General features: G+C 36.8%; 1 protein-coding gene across 1 annotated transcript in view; it reads right to left on the bottom strand.

Annotated features, from left to right (window-relative positions):
• LOC117794582 (contactin-associated protein-like 3) overlaps window positions 1–23,155 on the bottom strand; it is a 202,694-nt gene that overhangs the window by 43,556 nt on the left and 135,983 nt on the right. Inside the window, exons 12-14 of the mRNA XM_071602719.1 lie at window positions 19,312–19,431; window positions 5,721–5,918; window positions 1,854–2,010 (exon numbers count right to left, since the gene is read on the bottom strand). Coding sequence (XP_071458820.1) covers window positions 1,854–2,010; window positions 5,721–5,918; window positions 19,312–19,431 — 475 coding nt within the window. The remainder of the gene's footprint in view (window positions 1–1,853; window positions 2,011–5,720; window positions 5,919–19,311; window positions 19,432–23,155) is intronic.

Here is a 23,155-nt window from a genome sequence, read left to right as displayed (position 1 = left end):
TAGAGATTACACCTAAAACTAATGCACACTGGGAGTAATTTAATGCTAATACCCCAAGTTCAAATTTCAATGATATTTTTACTTCTCAACATTCTTTTGGCTATTTTGTCAATTATGATCATCTTTGTTAATAGATTAGATGACTGCTTTCTCATGTTTTAATTTCATGTAGCTAGATGTGAAATGTAGCTATACATAAAATAGTTACATGTTCCTGGTGTCTGGTATTTATTTTGGGGCTTCTGAGTTTACAAATTTCTTTTCTCAATATTTCTTTTTGCATCCGAGACTTTCCCTTTAAAAGGTCATTTTCTTTCTTTTTTGAAAGCTATTCTTCAGAACTTCCTCCTGTGGGGTGTGCTGGCGGTAAACTTCTCAGTTATCTTATTGCCTGAGAGGATCTTCATTTTTATCACTCATTTTTGAAAATAGCAGCTGAGCAAAAATTTCGAGATGGATAGTAATTTTATTTCCAATTATGAAGAGCTTGTTGTGTTCTACAGTTCTTTCCTTTCAGAAGTCTTTCTTCCATATCTGCTTCATTCAACATTTTCTTTTTCTTTTTTCTTTTGACGTTTTCTTTAAAGTTCTTCTATTTCACCATAGTATGTCTAGATATGGATTTGCTTTTATTTATCCTGCTTGGTATTTCAGTATTTTCTCTAGTCTGGAAATTTCTTACCTATTTGGAATATTGACTCTTCCTAATTATGTCCCATCTTCTTTAGAAACTTCAGCCAGCCATGCATTCTCTCTTCTCTGCACCCCTTTCAGGGTTCCCAATTTATTTCTCTCTGTGCTACAAGCCACGTACTTTGGTTACATATATTAATCATTTCACTAGGCTTCAAATCACTTGTGTCCAATATTTGATCCAACAAGTCTTAAAATTTTCAATAAAAACAATAGTTTCATTTCCAAACATTTGTTTGGTTCTTTTGTAAATAGCAATTATCTCTATTAATAGTATTTGATTGTTTTCTCAACTCCATTGCTTATTTTTCAATCTGCTCATACATTTATTTTACATTTCTAATTATACCCATTATCTGGGACATTTACATTTCCAATTCTGCCCTTTGCCGTTTCTCTACCCTCCCACTTTCTTTTGTGTTTTGTAAAACTGGAGTGTGAGCTTATACTTCAAGGCATTTTATCTGTCAGAACCCTGTGATTCCTGAACGAAGGAGGAGGGCAGACCTGTAGTAAGAATATCTTGTAATTCTATGACAAGCTATTGGAGCTACCAACCTGTGGCCATGGTAATTTAATTTTTGAAACGATCTTATATATTGCAATTAAAATTATGTATTGAATTAAAAATCTGTGTGAGAGTGTCTAGACATGAGTTTTCTATCTCATGTGCTAACTGGAAGATTTGTCCTTATTCACCTTTTCATTGGGTTTGAAGCCTTTTGAGACCTCTAACTGTAGGGAAAATTTAGAATTCCATATGTTCTTTTCATGGAGCCAGGGCCTTTTCTGATTTCCCTCATGTGGCCATTTAAGGATTTAGGGGGTCAAAAATCAACTCAAGATCAGCCATGGAAAATCAATTTAACTTTAAGAAGGCTGATATTGTACTTCCACTTAATGTGAAACAATCTGGTATTTCCATTTTGTTTTATTAGAAGAATAAAACGGACATAATTATTGACAGATAAATGAAAAAAATCATTTTCATATTTTAGGCCTTAGATAAATGACGTCATACACATCAAAACTTATTCTTTAACTTCTTAGGAAATTCTTTATTCTCCCTATTGTACTATCTTGTCTAATATCTGCCTAAGGTACACAGTTTAAGCAATTAAAAAATTACAGTTTGCACAGGGAAAGCATGTGGAAATCACCATTCATCCTGGTCAGCATCACAGTTGCAGTGATATTGAGAATCAATGCAGTTCCCCTCTAATCCACAAGTACACTTTTGAGCATCAGGCAGAGAACCTCCCCAGTAAGTGTGTGTTTCATTGGTTCTTCCAACCCACCAGCTCACTGGGGTTCCATCTGAAAGACAAGTATGAGAAAGGTGACACCTACTTTGCCCCCCGCTACCTGCCTCCCCATATCATTCCTTTATTCCCCTCTATGTTAAAAATAGACTATTTTAGAAGTGATCACATTTTTAACTCTATAAGAGGATAATTTTTTAAAGGACTCCTGAATGTTTTAAAAAATTAATATTGAGAATTATTACTATTTATACATTATTATTTTATACATTGAACCTAAAATCTGTTTGAGATACTAAACTGCCATGAAAGAATTTGTTATACAAAATATGGTTTCTTTTACTATTTTAATTAATGTAACACTGATATTTCCTATTGTGTGTTAAAAATTCCTTAGGGACATGTTTGTGCTTTTTCTTCTACTAAATGGCTTGGCTCTTAATTTGGAAACTGCGGAGATTCACCTTCATGCTTGAGGTGAATTTGGGGTTCAGAACAACTCTGAGCCAATTATATCTGAGTCCTCCAGCACCACTTGCTCAGAGCCACCATAACTCAGTCACAGAGAGTCGGAGGCCACCTCAACTCTAAGGGGGCTCATCTTGATGCTAAGTCCAGGTGAGGGTGAGAGTGAGGTGACTAGAAAGTGGGTGGTATGCAAGTGGGGAGGGGCACTTCCCCCTCCATAGAGAAGCAGGACCAGAGGGAAAATGGAAGTAACAGTAAATCAGTTGCAAAGATGCTTGTCATTTTCAACATGCTCTTTCAAACCCATCAGCTGTCACCACTGGTTCACTACTGAGAATCTGAAATGGGACCTCTGTTCTCCCTAACTCACAAGCAGCATGATGGCTCCCTGTTAGAGGAGCCCTCTGCTTCTGCTGACAACATCTTAGCTTGCAAGCATACTAACTGCATTCATCATCACTCAGCCCTGAACCAGTGGTTGAGGCATGTGCAAAGAATCAGTATCAACCAGCCTTCTTCCTTTTTAAAAAGTGTTGCAAACTTATCTCTAGGGAGCAGAACTTTTAACAAGATATTTGATAGATGTGTTCAAAATTCCACTTTAAAAAACAATTATTCAACATTCATTCTTTCACAGATTAACAGCAAAAAACCCTTATATATATAAATGAACAATTTTGTGTTTGTATTGGAGTTTATAATTTTATTCATAAATTAGGAACAAAAGAATGTTTTTAAAAGTACAGAATGTCTTTGGCTCCATTCAAGATTTATTTGAGTGACCAAGAGAATTTGTATAGGGAATGATTTAAAAAGACATCAAAAGGAATCAGAGGCTGAAATGAAGAGGAATAAGTAAGGAATCAATGGACAAAGTATACTGTTCTACTTCCTCAAGTATTTTGGCCACAGGTACAATTGTCAGTCACCTTAGTATTCATTCACAATGTGGTAACTGAATATTTTCCCACAGCATCAACACTGTCACACTTCCTTATTAGCCACCCATGATTGTATCCTTTGAAACTTTCTAATACAAAGACCTGGAAGATGCTAGAAGACAAAAATTGTCTTTATAACACTGACATTCCCTATTTTGGCGGGGGAGGAGGAGGGATAGCGGGGATTAAACTCAGGGGCACTCAACCACTGAGCCACATCCCCAGCCCTATTTGGTATTGTATCTAGAGACAGGGTCTCGCTGAGTTGCTTAGTGCCTTGCTTTTGCTGAGGCTGGCTTTGAATTTCTGATCCTCCTTCCTTAGCCTCCTGAGCCATTTCCCAGTGGCATGTGCTACTGCACCAGGCTGACATTCCCTATTGTGTGTTAAAAATTGCTTAGAGACACATGTTTATTCTTTTTTTTTTTTTTTTTCTTCTTTTTCCCCTATGACATGGCTTGGCTCTTTATTTGGAACTGAGAAGACTCACCTTCTTGGTGCCTAACCTTTCCTTCCAGGTAAGTTGCAAAATCAAACAACAAAAATACTACTAAACTATGGCCCATCTTGCTGTGCCTGAGTCTCTACTTGTGATTAATCGAGGTATTGGTTCCTAATACTTTCTGAGAATTTGTTTCATAAAAATTTCTGGAAATGAAATGGATCTGTATCTTGAATGCTATTTGCCCCTCTAACCTGATGCTATTTGCTCCCCCTATTGAAGTTTTTCTTGATCTTCTCACTCTGCAACATTCTAAGGAAGGCTTTAGTTGAAGGCTTTGGTTGGCATTACACCTTCTGCACAAGGGCAACATCCATGTTCTGCATACCTATTTGCATTGATTGATGACACAAAGCCAATTAGTGTAATGATTTGAATGAACTGGGCTACACTAGCTGCCTATCTTATCTCTCTCTGGTTTAAAGCTTCTGAACATACATGGGTCTGTAACTGAATTTGTCTGAATTAATTGTCTACTGAAAATTCTCCAGAGACAGCATGTAAGAAATTCACAAATTTTGAGTATCTATAATGTATTCCTTTCATTTTCTTTAGAAAGGGTTTAATAAGTTTAAAATTCTTTTCTCTGTCTTTCTTTTGTCCTAAGCCCAATAAAACACTTATTTGTGTCACTCTTGTTGTTTGAAATATTTATATGGAAAGGCAACAATCAAATAAATATGTGCAGATCACTAGAAACACACCACCTCTTCAGGTAGAAATTCTTTACTATCTAGGCAATTCTCCACTTCTGGAATAGACCATATGATGGGAATCCATGAGTTTTATTCCCAGACTCACTGGGTGATTTTTTTTTTTTTTTTCTGATTGTTATTGGTTAGCTAACAGTCAAAAAAAAAAAAAAAAAAAAACACTACTTCATTTGCCTCATTTTCTCTGGTTAAATGGCCCAACTTTGATTGTTTTATGTCACTGATTTAATCTCTAGGAGCCGACTTTCTAATCCTTTTGGTAATATACAATCTTAGTTCAGTGATCTATATGGTAGCAATGGACTAACAATAAGTACTAGGCCTCCTAGCTCTAACTATAAATTCAATACACTACAGAGCTGTGAATAAATAGTATTTATTTCACATGCTTTATAGATGCTGCACTACTAAGTCTTAGAGAGATGAGTGTCTTAGCTCTATAGATTCAGAACTATTAAAGAATAGTTCAAACCCACAGATGCTGAGTGACAGACTTGAAACATGGCCTCAGAGAATTCTGCCTACCACTCCCCAGCATGCCTGATCAGAGAAGGCAGACCAGCCTCCAGAAAACCAAAGAAGTATCATGATGGCAGCAGGGTTGGACATATTCACAAATTGAATGGCTTCAAAGGGAGAAGATATAAAACCCATAACAGAATTTTCCAGTGTGGATTAAAAATAGATAATCAGCTATCAGCAGAATTACCTTGAGTCCTAAAAGAACTGTAGGACACCAACTCTTTTCTCTAATTAGCAATTATCCAAGATACTAGTTGCATTCAGTCTGAGAGATAATCTCATGGAATAATCACCTTCAAATAACTAAGCCATGCTGTTAGCAATCTTTTCTGAGATAAAACACAGTGAGGCAATGCTGCCCCTCATAATGTATGAACAAGGGCCTCATCAGAACATCTTTATTGCTCAGTTGCCCAAGTGAGCCTGGGAAGAGACTTCAGACCACTCAAGCTTTCAGCAAAGAAGAGCAACTACTGCCTTGGCTCTTTGTCCCCAGGGAAAAGCATCTTTGTACTTTCCAGGCTGTGACCTTGGTGCTGTGGATACAGGAGTCTCATGAATCTACACCTGCTTGCTGCAAGCTCCTGGGAACTAAAGTCTGCAATGGCTGATGACTTACCAAGGTGAGCTGAAAGCCTTGACTTCCTGCAGTGGAAAGCTAGCTCCTGTTGGCAGTGGTCCGCCTGGTCAATTAGGGCCTGGAGTTGGTCCATGCTGGCCATGTACTTGAAAATCACAGGCTGTGGGCTTTCTCCATGAGAGCTTTTGACTCTGGCCAGGTGGGAGCCATTGTGCTGCACTGAAGTCCATGCAGAGTCTTGTGGGCAGAAAGGGGTTGGGAGGGAGAAAGCAGAACTTGACTAGGCTGAAATACCTGAAATGAGTATGAACATCAGAGGCATCTCTTATCTGAATTAAGGTTTTTTAATCATCAGATCTCTTTGAGATTAAGAACAGCATAATTGGAATTCTTAAGATATCAGTATTAAAATTTGAAGTTTTATTGAAATTTACATTACTGTGTATTTGCAGGAATTATCTTTGGTGAAATCTATTTGACAATTTAGTCAACATTGCTAAAAGGTCCACTTGTGAATTTCTGTGATATAATACCACAAGTTATAAATATTTATCTTTTTAATTCTAATTTGTTATATATTATATAACAGAAGAATGCATTATAATTCATATTATACATATAGAGCACAGTTTTTATATCTCTGGTTGTACACAAAATAGTCACATCATTCATGTCTTCATACATGTACTTAGGGTAGGTAATGATGTTCAGCTCATTCTACTGACTTTCCTACTCCTATGCCCCCTCCCTTCCCCTCCCTCCCTTTGCTCTATTTAGAGTTTGTCTAATCCTCCCATGCTCCCCCACAACCCCATTATGAATCAGCATCCTTATATCAAATAAAACATTTGGATTTTTGGGACTAACTTCACTTTGCATTATATTCTCCAACTCCATCCATTTACTTACAAATGCCAAGATATTATCATTTTAAGAAGCATAATCTTTTCCAGATCAAGTACCCAAGTACCTTTTTCTTAGAAAATCAAATGTTTGTATAACAGACACATTTGTGGAAGAAAAAGTCTATATAATAATGAAAAATAATATAAAATCAATCTTTTGAGGTGTTGGGGATTAAACTCAGGGTTTTGTGTATGCTAGAAAAGTGCTTTACCACTGAGCTACAGTCCCAACCCTAAAATAAATATTTTTGATTAAAATTGACTAATATGGCATCAGCAACTCATTCTGTGGTCAATACTAAAATACACAAGACATTTGAACATCTAATATACCTATTCCTGGTAATAACCACAGTGACACCAATGTCAGCTGACAAATTCTGACATATTTCTGTTACATTACCTATTTTTTAATGAAGGAAATTAGAAAAAATGAAAATACATTCCAAAATATTTATGGAAGAAAAAACTTTTGACTTCTCTCACTTTCTCCCCCAATTCACCTTACATCATAAAGGTATAAAAGCTTACTTCAATGGTATAAAGCCGACTTGAAGATGCCTTAACTCTTCTCTAAAACATCAAGTCACATGACCACCTCTGTATAATGTGAACTTGATAAAATGATGCGTTTCTCTTTCTACAGAAAAATTCCAAGTTACTGAAGACACAAAACAGTTGTGTACAGAGTTTATTTTTATTCTCTTTAATGGCTGCTACACGAACAAGATTTAAAAATCAAAACAAAAGGAACCCCCTCAGAAGTCCCCATAGGACCCTGCCCCTGCTGTGGAGACCTAGTACCTGGCTTATCTTCCATACCATGTAGCAAGGGACAAATCTGACAGCCACAATGCTGTTTATAGGTCTGAAATGCAGCAGATAAAAACAGAAATCCAAGAACTCCAGGGTCAGGGAAAAGAACTTTGGCTCAAAGCCTGTGAAAAGCAAGGTCACAAAATATCCGAAAACAAGCAAGAACCAGAACAAACTGTGAACTGGCAGGACTAAAGTCCATTTTATATTCAATGGCATTAGAATAAAAGATTTAAAAGGTCATCACCCTCTCTGTTGGCTAAAGGAGGCTATGAGCATTCTTATAGCCACTTGAATTCCATAATATGCTTTTTCCCCTTTAATTGTATTTTCACAGGGCAATTTGTATTTCAACATATTCATGAAAAATTACATAAATGAGGTGGCATTTACTTTCTGTAATTATCTAGTCTACCACAAGAAGGATTTAACAGTGTAAAAGAAAATAGGTAGAAGACTGTGTAAGGCTTGGGAGCTCATCAATTACAATGCCATACTATCATTTATTTTCATGGTTTATGAAATAAAGATAAACGATGTGCCTTAACAGTTCATATAGGCTAGTGGTCAGTGTGATAGATTTATGGTCTTGCATCATTAAAACATAACAAAAGAAATCTCTTCCTTCAAGTACAAAAGAGGAGACAATTGAAAATAATCTCTCAAACTATTCTTATAAAAAAAAAAAGAATCATAATTTAAATGATTGCTCTTTATAGTGAGATTATTTAAAAGGTCCCAAGTAAAAACACCAGGTTTCTCTAACATTTCACAACAAATAACTTTCATGAATCTCAAAAACTATTACCTATAAGAGAACTTTGAGATCACGTAATATGATTTAGTTTTCAAGGATGAGGAAACAGACAATAGAATTTAAGAGAACACCACTTTGAAACAATAAATAGCTGCTCTGTAGTCTGAATAGCCAGATAGAACTGAGAAAATAATTTTAACTGTGGGCAAATTTTAAAAGAAGTTTTGAACTATCACAAGAAAACATGTTCCTCCAACTTGCTGGAACCCCTTTCATCTGCACTCATAAAGGGTGACCACTGGCAGTACCTAGTCCACCCTCTAAAGTTCAGGCAAATAAACATGCAGCTAAATTAACTTGATGGTTTAGTTTGATTAAGCCTGATACAAACAACAACACTGACACTATATTATACAATATCCCTTGGCTTCTGTTTATTTTGCTAAAGTATGTCTGCTTTCCAATTTTTGAAACTGTCCACAGAGTAATACACCTTTGAGCTATGTAAGAAACATTTATAGGAAAAAAAAAATTGTCTTGATGACTAAGAAATATGTTTATTTTACACATTCAAGTATGCAAATATCCTAAGCACATCTGCTATGCTCATGTCCACCTCTCCAAAAAGAAGAAAGAGCTCACTAAGAAAAAATCAGATGCATTTAAAATTAATAGATCTGTCACTCATGGAAATTGATTCTGTCACTTTGGAAACTGAGTCAAGAGAAGATGCCTAAAAGAGAAGTCCAATACATGTCTACACACCACCTCTTTGGAGAAGAAGCCAGCTGCCTACATTTCCCCTAATGAGGAACGGGTGTACAAATTCAGAGAAGACTAGAACTGCAATGTGTCTACATGAAGTAACTTGTAACATTATATCTTCAGTTAAAGAACTGTTCAAAAAAATTACACTCAGTATCATGAATAAGGACACACTTTAAAATCACTAGCAGCCACCTTGCATATACAAGGAAAGTTGGTCAATGTATTGTGCCTCTGAGAAGTGAAGCCCCATGACGGCTTTCTCCAAAGTTCTTCCACTATCTTCCTATTCAGAGAGAAACACAGGTTAGAGATGGCTGTTATCTTTTATTAAGTCCAACTCTCTTACTTTACAGATGAGTAAATGGAGGCCTAGAAAAATTTACTTGCCCAACTTAATGAAATGATTCAACTTCACCACACATTTCTGGGCAACTTAGTGCTAGTCACCAAACTTTCTGAATTAGTAAAGATGTTCAAAGATGGTGGAGGTCTGAGGGCTTCCTAGGTACCTTCTAAACTAAACCCTATCCTGTATTTCATATGATAAAACTCCAGTAGAAAATAGAACAACAGAACTACATCATGGACATTCATGTTCACATATAAGACATTGGTCAACCCATTCCTGTCTCTGCCCTAAATCTCAGAGTTCCTGGGCGCCACCACACTGTCCATTTGTCAAAGCCAAGGGTGATTTGGCATCTGTGCCTTACTGAGTTAAAGGGCTATCAGCTCTAAGTGATAGTTTTCAGGCTCCTAGTGATGGCCTTCAGAGCCCAGCTCAGACCCCAGAGTCCTGGGAAAGCCCAGGGTGTCATGGCTCCACAAATGTGGGTCCTTTTGATCAGTTTTTATATTAGGGGACTGTCCTTCCTGTTGTGGAGTCTTGGGATTTTCCATGATTTACCTGAATATTTTCAACACAGGAAGATTCAGTGAGATGTACCTAGATCCCTACCACTCCACAGCATCAACAGCTCTCTCCTGAAAGTTCACTTAAAAAGATTTCTGGGGCTGGGGATGTGGCTCAAGCGGTAGTGCGCTTGGCTCGCATGCACGGGTCACTGGGTTCAATCCTCAGCACCACATAAAAATAAAATAAAGATGTTGTGTCCACCGAAAACTAAAAAATAAATATTAAAAAAATTTTCTTTCTAAAAATAAAAAAAGATTTCTGTTCTTCACAGCCTCATTCCCATGACATTGAAAGGGGTGTCATTCAGTTTCTAAGTCACATCGAACAAAATTATGGGAGTCTGTCTGCTCATCCATATACGTGGTTGCCACTGTCACACTAAAAGGACTTTTGCTCTCTTGAGCTTGTTCTCTTTCCAGGCCTGGCATATTCCAAATGCTCATTTAACATGAGATGGTATTATTAGTGTCTCCCTTTGGATTTCAACCTACTACATGGCACTATAGCAAAATCATTTGTTCATAGAGAACATTGTATATACACTTATAAAATTAGATATAGACAGAACAGTATGCCATCATCAATAGAAAGTATGAATTATTATCTATCATCTTGGAAAAGTAAAAAAATGAATTTCTCTGAGCCTCAATTTCTATGTTTAGTAAATGAAGAGAGTGGGTCAAGAGGTGTCTAAGACTTAAAGTTATTATTCTAGACATGTTAGACTATTAAGGCAACTCTCAGGCAGGCTGTTGACCTAGCCAGGTTCTCAGCATTTGTATTTTTATTGTTCATCAAATCTCATTTCATGGTAAGGCTGTTGCATTTTGTTTTTTGGAAGAAAGAACAGCAAAATAAACTTCCCTGCAGCATTTGCATTTCTCCCCTCTGGGTACAGTTTAAGGGACCTGCTGTGGCATTTCCCTTCTGAAGACATACTGGCATGCCTGTTTAGGAACTACTGTTAGAAGCTACAGAAATCCAGCCAGAGTAAGCTGCCCCAAATAGGAGAGGGGGGGGGCTCTTTCCAGGCAAATGCCAGCATAAAAGAGATGTGGGGGTCATAGTACAGGACAATCATTATTCTTTCTTTACTATTTCTTTTAATTCCTCACATTTCAACATTACAGAATCTGTAAAACAAGTAACATTTGCAAACAAAACACAATGAATGTTCAATGATGCTATGCATATTGCCAATCTCAATTTTTGTGATGAAAAAAGACAGAACGGAAACAACCAGGACACTGTCCAAGCAATGAAAATATCTGTTGCAACAAAGGTGCCTTCGCCAGCAGTTTAATTGTGACTGCACCCACACTCAGGGCCTCTGTTAACAAATTTCCTATAGCAAAGCTTGTATGAACATAGCAAATACAAAAATGTATAGTATTCTTGAAGTGTTTGAGTTAAATGAATTAATAGGTGTTCACCTCACTTGACTGAAGGTCTAGGAGAGCAGTTTATTTTTATTTTCTTCCTCAAACAGCACAGTATCTGGGAATTGGTGGTATAAATTAAACTTGTGGAATGATTAAATGAATGTATGAATCAAATGGAGGATTAAAAATGGAGCTGTTTGATTAAGTAGAGAAGGGAATACTAGCAAGAAGATAGAAGTGAAAGAAACAAAAAAAATCTGTAAAAATAAACAAATGTAAAAAGTACAGCAGAAAATCTAACACCACTCATCCTATAGGTTTAAAAAAAACCTATAATGTAAATTGTATGTGAGCCAGTTGAGCTGACTCCTCTTCGCTACACAATTACCCAAATCATAACCCTTATCTGCAGTTTCACTTTTTAGGATTTCAGTTACCTGTGGTCTGAAAATACTGAATGGAAAATTCCAGAAATAAATAATTTATGCTTTAAGTTGTGCTTCATTCTTAGTAATATGATGAAATCCCATGCCATCCTATTCCATCCTGCTTGAGACATGATTCTTCCCTCTGTCCAGAGTGTCTACACTAGTCATTTAGTAGCCATCTTGAATATCAGATCAACTGTCATGGTGTCACCATGCTTGTATTCAAATAATTCTTTCTTTACTTAATAATGACTCTTAAGTGAATGAAGAGTGAAGTTTACAATTCAGATATGCCAAAGAGAAGTCATGAAGTGACTATAGTGACAGCAGGATGGCACCATATCTAACATGACTCCTTCCTGGCCCCAGATATTAAAGGGAGTCTTAACCATGAGTATCCCCCAGTCTTTACTATCAGCTCTAACAAAAATTTTTTTTTGAAAATTTCTTTTTCATGTGTGATCTGTTTTTCTCATCTCCTCCCTTGTACTTTCCTTCCTTGTACCATATGTGAATTCTTCAAATGGAACCTATTTCAGAAATCTGTTAAATAACCTGTTATTTACACATCCTTCCACACAGAATGCCCACTCTGGGGGGCAGCTTGATTTCTCCAGTGCATAAAGGACATTCGTGCCTAGTACAATAGGGAACTGGACCAAGCTGGAAACATCACTCCGTAGACCCTTGTTTGAGGGGTGTTTGTTTCTCAGATTATCTCCCTGATGTTAGAGAGCTTGTCTCATGATCTCCTGGACTATGTTGTGCCACGCATAATGTGCACAGCTGGGAAGGTACATAGCTCAGGATTTCAGTCATCTCTATGAATCGTTCCCAGGATACTTCTTAACAACGATGGTACCTCAACATTGACATTACTATAGATATTTCTTTACAACACTACCATGATATATGTACACAATTTTAATCATATCACTAAATGATGCACATCAAGTATATATGATTGTGGTTTAAAATTGGAGATAGCAGAATGACCAGACTATGGTTTCTCCTGGCACTACATGTATGAAGTTAGTTTTCTTTAGGATTGCATGGAATTGTGTCCCTTTCTTTGAATCATACTATCAGGAAAGTGTCTAAATTTTTCCTAATACTGATATAGAAATTTACTATCAGAAAAACAATTTTCCAACAGTTTCAAGGCAATGGACAACCAATCAATGAGTTCTTGACTATTACTGCAAATTCCTGTTGGTATGACTGCAGATTCCTCAGCCAACCTAGATGCCCTTCAATGGATGAATGGATAAAAAAATGTGGCATTTATACACAATGGAATATTACTCAGCACTAAAAAATAACAAAATCGTGGCATTTGCATGGAAATGGATGGCATTAGAGCAGATTATGCTAAGTGAAGCTAGCCTATCCCTTAAAAACTAATGCCAAATGTCTTCTTTGATATAAGGAGGGCAACTCAAAACAGATCAGGGAGGAAGAGCATGAGAAAAAGATTACCATTAAACAGGGACGAGAGATGGGAGGGAAAGGGAGAGAGAAGGGGAATTGCATGGAAATGGAAGGAGACCTGCATTGGTATACAAAATTACATATAAGAGGAGGTGATGGGAAAGGGGGAAAAAAGACAAGGGAGGGGAGGGGAGGGGAAGGGAGGGGAGGGTGGATAGTAAGGGATAGGAAAGGCAGCAAAATACAACAGACACTAGTATGGCAGTATGTATAAACATAGATGTGTAACCCATGTGATTCTACAATCTGTACACGTGGTAAAAATGGGAGTTTATAACCCACTTGAATCAAATGGATGAAATATGATATGTCAAGAGCATTGTAATGTTTTGAACAATAATAAAAAATAATAAAATAAAATACAAAAAAATAGATTGTCAAAGGGCACCTCATGTGACTCATCCACAATACTGAATATTAAGGACAATTTAGCTGTAGCTTTTCTCCTTCTTTGCATTTTCCATGGGAAAATTCTGCATTTTAAAAACTTTAAATTAAGTACTTTGTTGCACAGTTTCTGGAGATATTTATTGGTCTTTGGGTTGGCCTCTGTGCTCATTTATCAATAGCACACTGCTTTCCTTTTGGCTTTAAGTTTAATAAAAGTCTTGATATTTAGTATTATTTGGAAATCTTTGCTGAAACATTTCTAACTCTTGTTCATGGTCCTGTTTTTTTTTATTTTTGTTTTTCTTTGTGTTCCATGATCCACCTGATGTTTCACCTCAAATCTAATTAATGGCTTAGAAACTTTTTTCTCATCACATGCAAAAACATACTAATTTCTGGATTTTTTAAAAATATAAGAATTAGGTAATGAGAAATTTCCATAAAAACATTATGCAGAAGGCATTATAAAACAATAATCTATACTTAATGTTTGTCCATTTGTAATACAATGTGAAAACACCTTAGTTTTCTTTGAAAATAAAAATTTATGCAACAATATTTGGTCACTAAATTATTGCTCATATTACTTGGTCTCTACATACATATACACATGCCTTGAAATTCTTAAGATTTTCAGAGATGAAATTTAGAAAATTCAGAATATCTATAATTCACAGAATTAATGTCTCATATTTTATATTAATATGTGTGAACAATGCTTGTTGCATTTGTGAATGAAACAGAGAGCCTCAGCAAGGATTAGTGGTTGATCATTAAATCTTATCAGCAACAAACTACATAAATAACAACAACAGAGCAGTTGTTTAGGTAGCAAAATGAGTAGTTGCAACAAGATTTTGCATCTGCATAGGCTTTATTTTCTCATTCTGTGCTGCCTTTGCATTTTAATTTTTGGTGATGACAGGGTAGGCTAAGCACACTTATATCAAAGAATCTCAATTCCAGCACAGTAGTTTTTAGATCTGCATGAATGTGAGAATGTCTAAGGAAGCTAATAAAAATAGAGCCTGTCCTAGGACGTTGCACAGAAGCCACTGGTAGAAAGAAAAAGTGCCTCTTGGGGTATCAACATGTGTAGAGCCAGAGAAGCAGTACTCAGCTATGATGTGATATGCCCCCCACTGAGGTCACAAGCAGTGGGAGCCAGCTGGTCATTATAAATTAACTTATAAAGTCACATCCAAATATATATATCCCCACTGCCAAGGATGTCATGACTACTCTCTGGGTTTTAAGGGTACCTATTACACATGTTCTTATAATCAACAGATCCTCAGTTTATATATTCAAAACTGGAATTCTGGGCTCCCTATTCAAATATGTTCCCTCCCAAGTGGTCTCCATCTCCTTTGATATGTCTATACCTACCTGGGCTCAGATAAGACAATGGAGTAATTTGTTTTTTGTTCCTTCCTTTCTCTGGACTGATATCTGGTCCATAACTTCTGATGCCAACAGTTCTTACCTTCTCTCGTGCTCCAAATTAGCCTGCAAATGCCCAGCTTGGCTCAATAACTAAAGCAACGTCTTAGCCGGTCTTGCTTCCAGAAAAGGCATGACATGGTGGCTCAAAGCATGAACCACGCTACTGTTGTGCATCCCCAACATGCCCCTTTATAGCCAAATGACTTGAGGGAAGGGCCACTGTAGGAATAACATGGATGCTGCCATCTTGAATCACTGCCACCATGACTGTGTCAGGTTAACCCAGTTGGGTTTTCCTGTATAGTTAACCCAGGATGCTACAAATAGAAACATTTTAATTGCATTTAGAACTTTCTAACTAAGCCCTGGCACCAGGAGTGTGCCTGATTCCTAGCTTAAGATAAGCCAGGTACAATTTGGCTTTGATGAAGTCACTTTTATCTTAATTGGTCTTGCTGCCACCCAGGATCATGCTTCTGTAAGTTCTCCAATTTATTGCACCCTCCAATCCTGGATCTGTTGGCCTCACCTCTTTCTCTGGTCTCAGGACACCTTGGAGCCAGTTCTCATACACTAGGACTGAATTGTCTTAGAATATGCACCTTCTGCCCCCATTCTATCATAGCCTTCCAAACACTGCAGGTACCCTCGGTTTCCAGGGCCTTTGTACTTGTTAATTTCCTCTTACTAAAGACTTTTTCTCTGTTTTTCTCAGAGCTGGATTTTTTTCAATGAACTTGAGGAACTTTCTAAATGAGTGCTTTCTTAATCCCTCTATCCAAATTTATAATTCACCTGTCAACAGTCAAAATCCCCTTTTCTCGCTTTATTTTACTTCAGGGGACCTGCTGCCCTATGTTGCACTGCACATGTGACTCACTGACTATGCTAATGTCTGGTTCCCCACCCAAAAATGTGCACTCCACAGTGCTGGGATGTTATTCTGCTTCACTCCCAGCTGTATTTATAGCAGTACCTTGTTGTCAAATGTTATTAGACACTTTATTGCAACTCCTCAGTATTGTATCTTTTCAAAGATGTTTCTTCTGGTCACCCTGGGGAAGGAAATGATATTCTCACCACATAATTTTCAAGTCCTTGACCCTGGGTATGAATTGACCAGAGTATTAGCAAGCTGATTTTGCATTTTCTCTCCCATAGGCAGAGGTCCTTTATTAAATTTATGGCAACAAAACTAAGCTTATATTAGTTATATCACTATGTCACATATTAGCCCAAGTTAACCGATATCAAAAACTGTGCATCTACTTTTTTTTTTTTTCATGTCTTACCATTTAGACTATAAGTACCTCTGCTTTCTGGAAGATGTTGTTAAGTTTCAGTCTTAGAAGGGTAATAGCAATTACAAAGAATAAAATCAAGTTAGTATCATTCCATATGATTAAGCATTAAAACAAAATGCCTTTGAACCAGTGGTATATCCAAAGGGACTTTATATATTTGTACAACTATCTTATCATGGCCTGAACCACATGTTCACCTATGATGATTAAAACACTTTCTGTTCACTACAATCAAACTGTGGACAGTCAAAAAATCAATTTCCAAGTCTTCCCTGTGACAGCAAATGTCTTTCTTTATAAAGGTGACCTACCTTAGCCTTACCAAGTCTGCTGTGTTAGTCATCTTTCTGTCACCACAACAAAACACCTGAGATAATTAACGTATAAAGAGTAAGGCCCACTTGGGCTCACAGTTTAGGGGTTTCCAGTTTAACATCAGGAGAACCCCATGCTTTGGGTCCCTGGTGGGTGTGCCAGATGGCAATGCTGTGGAGTGCCTGGAAGAGCACATTGCTGTCATCAAGCTAGGAATCAAAAGAGGAAGAAGAAGAGACAAAGGTCCCACAAGCTTCTTCAAGAGTACGTCTCCAGAGACATGAAGATCTTCTCTAAGGACCAGTTCCATAATGTTCTTCCAACTCCCAATTGTGCCAGGATGGAAACCAAGCCTTCCATACATAGTCCCTTGGGGACATTCAAGACCCAAACTGTAGCACCTGTTAACAGTTTGTTAGCAAAGCAGATACAGACACCAAAATCTTACTGATCATGGAATGTCCTTGGGATTTTCTATACTTTTCTATGGATCTTGGGTTTTTTCAATAGATGGATCTTGGGATTTTTCAATAGATATGGATCCTGTGAGCAGGGTTAACACAAAATTATGAAAATCTTTAGCATGCCCTAGACGTCAGTGATAATTAAACTCCTAACTAATAAAAGAGAAATGTATAATTGGGATGCCACTATCTTTTAAAAACTTATTTGTTCCTGCCTGATCCGCAGTAATGAAAGCAAAACAATTAAGACCCTGAATAACTTGAAAGCCTGGTATCATCTCTGGCACTGACAATATCTAGGAAGATCTCCTTGGCTGTTTTCCCACATATTTTATTGATCACTCATCTTTTGGCAAAATAAAGCCAGTGCATTTCTCTCTGCAATCACACTGCAATGTTTCTGTCAGTATGGATGATAAAATGCTTGCCCCAAATTCTAAAACAGCTAAAGGCACATTCATAGCAATGCCTTGAGAGCTCTCACACTTGACTGGTACACACTCAAAAAGGAATATATATATATTTCATCTTAATGCTAATTGCATCGTATGATTAGTCACTGCCAAAATGTTCAGACTTTGTTTTACCCATGAAGAGGTAGTAGGTATAAAAACTACATCAGGATTTTTTAAGCTATTTGAAACCTTCATAAATTAACCCATGGATAATTCCTTCCTTGTGGAAGTTACAACTTTATCAAGACAGTATATAGTAGTAATAACAGGGATACCAAAGTATAGCTAAGTCATAATTACCTTAGTATCATCTAGAGTTGATTTTTTTCTGAGCATTATTTCAGATGTGTAGGGTCAAGTTATGCAGAGATTGAAGTACCTGTTTCTATACCATTAGGGTAATACAGAAACAGTTCTCCAAAGGAGGGCTGCCCCTTTTGGTTGGTGAAATGATGTTGAGAAGGAAAGCTTATGCACAGACACAGTTACAAAGGAATGGACAGTGCTGTATGTTCAGAGAGGCCATGGCTCACACCAATTAAGTTAGGGTAGTTATCATCCACTAGACTTGATTTTTTGAGCTCCTATACTTGCAGGAGCATATGTCACATAGAAAGAGTCAAGGATTTATGTACAATATGTATTTATTGTTATCTACCACAATTATTTTAAAACTGATTTTCTAGGTAAAGAAGCTATTCCTTACACATTGTTGCATATGAATACATGGTTACATGAAGTACATATGTTTAGAAACATCATTTTTTTTCCAGAAAAATTCATGTGATTATGTGGATCTAAGCAAAGCACTCATTTTTTTATATTTATTTTTCAGTTTTTGGTGGACACAACATTTTTATCTTATTTTATGTGGTGCTGAGGATCAAACCCAGAGCCCCGTGCATGCCAATCGCATTACCTCTTGAGCCACATCCCCAGCCCCTAAACAAGGCACCTTAAAAGTATAGAGTAGAACGGTGGTTTCTGGGGATGGGCAAGAGGGAAATAGAGATCTGTTCGTCAAAGAGTGCAAAGTTTCAGATATGAAGGATGAATAAGCCCTGATAATGTAATGTACAGTGTGATTATAACCACAGTGTACTCATTATTTACTAAGATAGTAGATCTCAAATGTCTCACCAAAGAAGAGAAAAAAAAGAAAGAACTATAAATGGCATAGGTGATGACTATGCTAATTGGCTTAATGAAGGCAAGCATTTCAACATGTATACATATTTCAAAATATCTGGTTGATTACTTTAAATATATATAATTTTTTGTCAATTATACCCCAATAAATCCAGGATAAAAATATATATTTTAGAAAGATTCAAAGACAGCAAAAAGCACTTTTTCATAAATTTAGAAAGAGAATAGAGGACTGGGAATGAAGCTCAGCTGTAAAGCATTTGCCTAGCAGGTGTGAGGCCAAAAGCTCCATCTACATCATCATGAAAAAAGAGAGTGAACATTCTCTGAAGTTTTTGACATTTATGGATGTAAAAAATCATTCATCCTTTTTGCTTTAGACTAATAAGCAAAAGACTTAGTGGTAATTATTTCACAAGGAAAGAACATTTCCAGAAAATAATGACACAACTCTTAACCACCACCTTTTAACTGCTTTATAACATTTTTTAACACTTTTTGGCCATCACATTACAATCACAATGCACATCTAAATAAGCATGTCAACTTAAATAAGCAAGTTAAATGCTTGACTTTCTTCATTTTGGTTTTGTACACAGCAAACACACATAGGAATTTAACTATTACAGAAGAGCTTAACATACCTGTCATGTTGCAGTACACAAGAGCTGGTCCCAGAGGGCCACTTCCATCTGAGTCTATGAAGTAGAAGCCTGAAGAGTTTCCTCTGTGCTTGTAAGCTTCACATGATCGCTCATACAGAGCTGCAAAGAATACACAGTATCACAGAGGGGCTGTGAGGGAACGGGCTCCTCTCTGCTGCTCATGGCATGGGACTTTTCTCCCATGATATTCATCCTGCCATTGCCCTTGGTCATATCTTCTCTAGGAGGGTGTTCTTCCATCTCAATCAGGCAGCAGAAAGATTCAGAAGCACAGAGTGAAAGATTTGGAGATACTACTGTGAATCAGAATCCTACACATTCTTATTTTCAAAATCAAGCAAACCAGACTTCTTGTCTAGTACAAGTTCTACCTCATAATATTTTTAAGCATCTCAAGTACACCTGCCTAAATGTTGTTATTATCTAATAATCATTGATTTTTTTAAAAAAACTTTACTCAGTAATTACATCTTTTGTTCACTTAAAACAATTCATATTTAAAACACATTTTTCCAATGAGTTGAATTTTACATATCAGCAACTTTTAATGCCATTTTAAATTCATTCCAAAAAGACACTTCCTTAAATGCTTTGCAATTTGAAATTTAAAAAATCAAAATATTGACATGACTTTTTAAAATTTCGCTTTATTCTAATTCATGACTGACTTTTTAATTTGTACACAAATACTTTGCTATGTACAAGGCAAGAGATTAAAATCTGCAGATGGTGAACCTAATTGATATTTAGCAATTTTAAATGAGTAGTCAACCTAGTGTGGGTCACACATTGCCTTGTCAGGAAACCCTTTGGAAAGCCTCAAATGCAGGTTACAACTGCTAGGAAAGAAATGCAAAAGCTAGATGAAGTGTCCACAAAGACAGACTTGGGCAGTGGTTCAGCAAGGGACACAAGACAAGACATACTAATAGGATATAAACTTAGGCCTTTCCACAGCGATGGCCCTTTCTCTCTCTCTCTCTCTCTACACACACACACACACACACACACACACACACGTGTTTATATATATTATGTGTGTATATTTTATATATGTACTGATATATAACCTATATACATTATGTAACACACACACACACACATATATATATATATATATATATATATATATATATATATATATATTTTTTTTTTTTCCCCCCCTTTCAAATAGTTAAGAATTACCCAGGGAGGAGAATAAAAGTTATTTTTCTCTCATCTCACAGAATAAAAAGCAAAAGAAATGTCTGCTTAGTTCAAGGATACTATAAAAGAAAATGTTCTTTGTTAAATATGGTCAAGGGTCTAAATCAGAGGCCACCAAATCAAGAGTCCAACTATTACCATCTCCAACTGATGGAAATATAAAAAATATAAATTGTTTTCTCAACATTCTTGGCTTTGGGCCACTAATATTCACGTTTCCATAAATAAACAAACATGCCAATAACCACCTAGGAACACAGCTCACAGTGATACATACACATATCAAACTGCCTAGAAGAACAAAAAAGAGGAAGAATAATTAGGAAACAAAATAATATAAACGGGAATGTAAATATGCAATAATTTTAAACTTAGAACCCCCATCCCTGTCCTCTATTCCGCATAAAAATAGTGGCTTTATGATCACTTGGTTTTGATTTGGCAATATCCAACTTTCTTTTGATATATCCTTAGAGAATCACAATAAAATCAATTCATTAACAAACTAAATCATGTGCCACAGGGAGAAGACCCTTTACATTTATCAGTCAAGTTTCTCTTCTCAGTGGTACTTAGAATTATGTTTAGATCTCAGCTACTGATAACAAACACATTTAGTTGGTATCTGCTTTGTCTAAGACACTTTTCTAATGTGATGAGGGAGCTGTAAGTAAAAGAGACCATCTCAGTGTTAATTAACTCTGTGACTGTGACCAAATCCCTAGCCCAAGATTAGATGTCTAACTCCTTTCAAAGGAGACATTCCTTAGCAAATTCTTACCTACCAATGTAAAACTCAGTGAAGATGCGAGTGGAACTGATCACTGGATATAGAGGGGGGGAGGAGTCACCTTCTTTTGCTTCTCTGTGGAAATCCCACATCTGGAGACCCAGGGGTCTCATTCCAAACCCACACTAGTTCCCTGAGATTCAGTTCCTGCAAAGTTAGATTTATGACAATCCATTCTCTGCATTATGCACCTCATAGTTTGTACCAGAATAAAATTAATTCACAAGGAATAGTTGTTTTTTTTTCTTATCCCCACTCAGTCCTGGGTATTAAATCCAGGGCCTTGCACATGCTAGGAAAGTGTTCTACCACTATGCTATAGCCCCAGTCCTTTGTAGTCTTTATTTTGAGACAGGATCTCAGTAGGTTGCTGAGAGTCTTGTTAAGTTGCCAAGGCTGGCCTTGGACTGGCAGTGTTCTTGCATCAGCTTTACACATGTGTGCACTACTGCACCAGGGCCATGGAAGGGTTTTTTTTTTTTTTTTTGTTTTTTTTTTTTTTAATGATACAATGCTAGTATCCCCCCATCAGGAGGGACTGAAGGAAGCAGACATGAAATGTCATACTCCTCCTCTAAAGACCAAGGGAGAGGGGAAGTGCTATGGAGACAGGACCCCAAATATCAGGAGTGACACACAAATTAAAACACCAACCAACCAACCAGCAAACAAACAAATCTAAAACAAATAGAAGCAAAAGCTAATAATTAGAAAAACATGAGTATTTCATGGGCTCTGTCATATGCTTCTAGAAACTAATGATTAGTGGTCAATAAGATTTTATTAGCTTGAAAACTAGGTAAGCTGTAAGTAAAAGGGACCATCTCAGTGTTAACTCTGTGACTGTGACCAAATAATCTGTGTTTATATCTGTGTGACAGAGAATAATTCTTGAGGAAGGAGATGAGTGGTATTTGACAGTCCTGGCTCCAGTCTTAGAGCTGTAAGTCTGCTGTCAATCTCCTCAGCCTCCTTCCTCCCCCAAGTGCTAAGTGTAGGTGATAATAACTCTTATCTCCTATGGTTGTTTTGAGTATTCAAGGAGTAAAAACATGCAGAGGACTAAAACTGTGCATGCATTTGATAAATTCTGCAGATATTAATTCTTTCCATCTCCTTCACTATCAAACAACAGCAAGACTGGGTGGGACCTGAAAGTTCACTATTTTCTCTTCATTTTCTAGAACTACTGCCACATTTACTCCTCGTCTGGTACTTCTGAGGTGTTCCTCATTCAATTTTATATTGACATCCTGGCCACACATTTTCTTTAGAAGAGAAGAAAGAACTGAGAACTGAGAAGTATATGTGTACCCAGATCAAGGAACAGAACAAGATATCACATTGTTTGTTTTTCTTTTTCTTTTTTTTTTTTGTTTTGTTCCAGAGATTTAACGCAGGGGCACTCAACCACTGAGCCACATACCCAGCGTTATTTTGTTTTTTTATTTAGAGACAGGGTCTCACTAAGTTGCTTAGCACCTTGCTGTTGATGAGGATGGCTTTGAACTCACAATCCTCCTGTTTCTGCTCCTGAGCCGCTGGGATTATAGGCATGTCCCACCACACCAAGCTCACATTGTGTGTTCTAGGTGCAGTTTATTTATTTTTAACCTCCTGCTATATTTTATTTTACTACACTTATTTTCCCTTTGCTGGTTCTTTTCTTTTCCTTTTTGCTCTCTATGTTCTTCTATTTGATACTATGAATTTTTAAAGTTACTTTGACATCAATGGGAAATAAAATTGATCAAAAATAAAGCAGCTGAAAACAAGTCTGTAAAAGACTATTGCTTCCTGTTTTCTGGTACATGGGTGCATGGACAC

The sequence above is a fragment of the Marmota flaviventris genome, chromosome 16 (genome assembly GCF_047511675.1).
Source record: "Marmota flaviventris isolate mMarFla1 chromosome 16, mMarFla1.hap1, whole genome shotgun sequence".
Classification (NCBI taxonomy): domain Eukaryota; kingdom Metazoa; phylum Chordata; class Mammalia; order Rodentia; family Sciuridae; genus Marmota; species Marmota flaviventris.
This window is presented reverse-complemented; position numbering and strand designations above follow the sequence as displayed.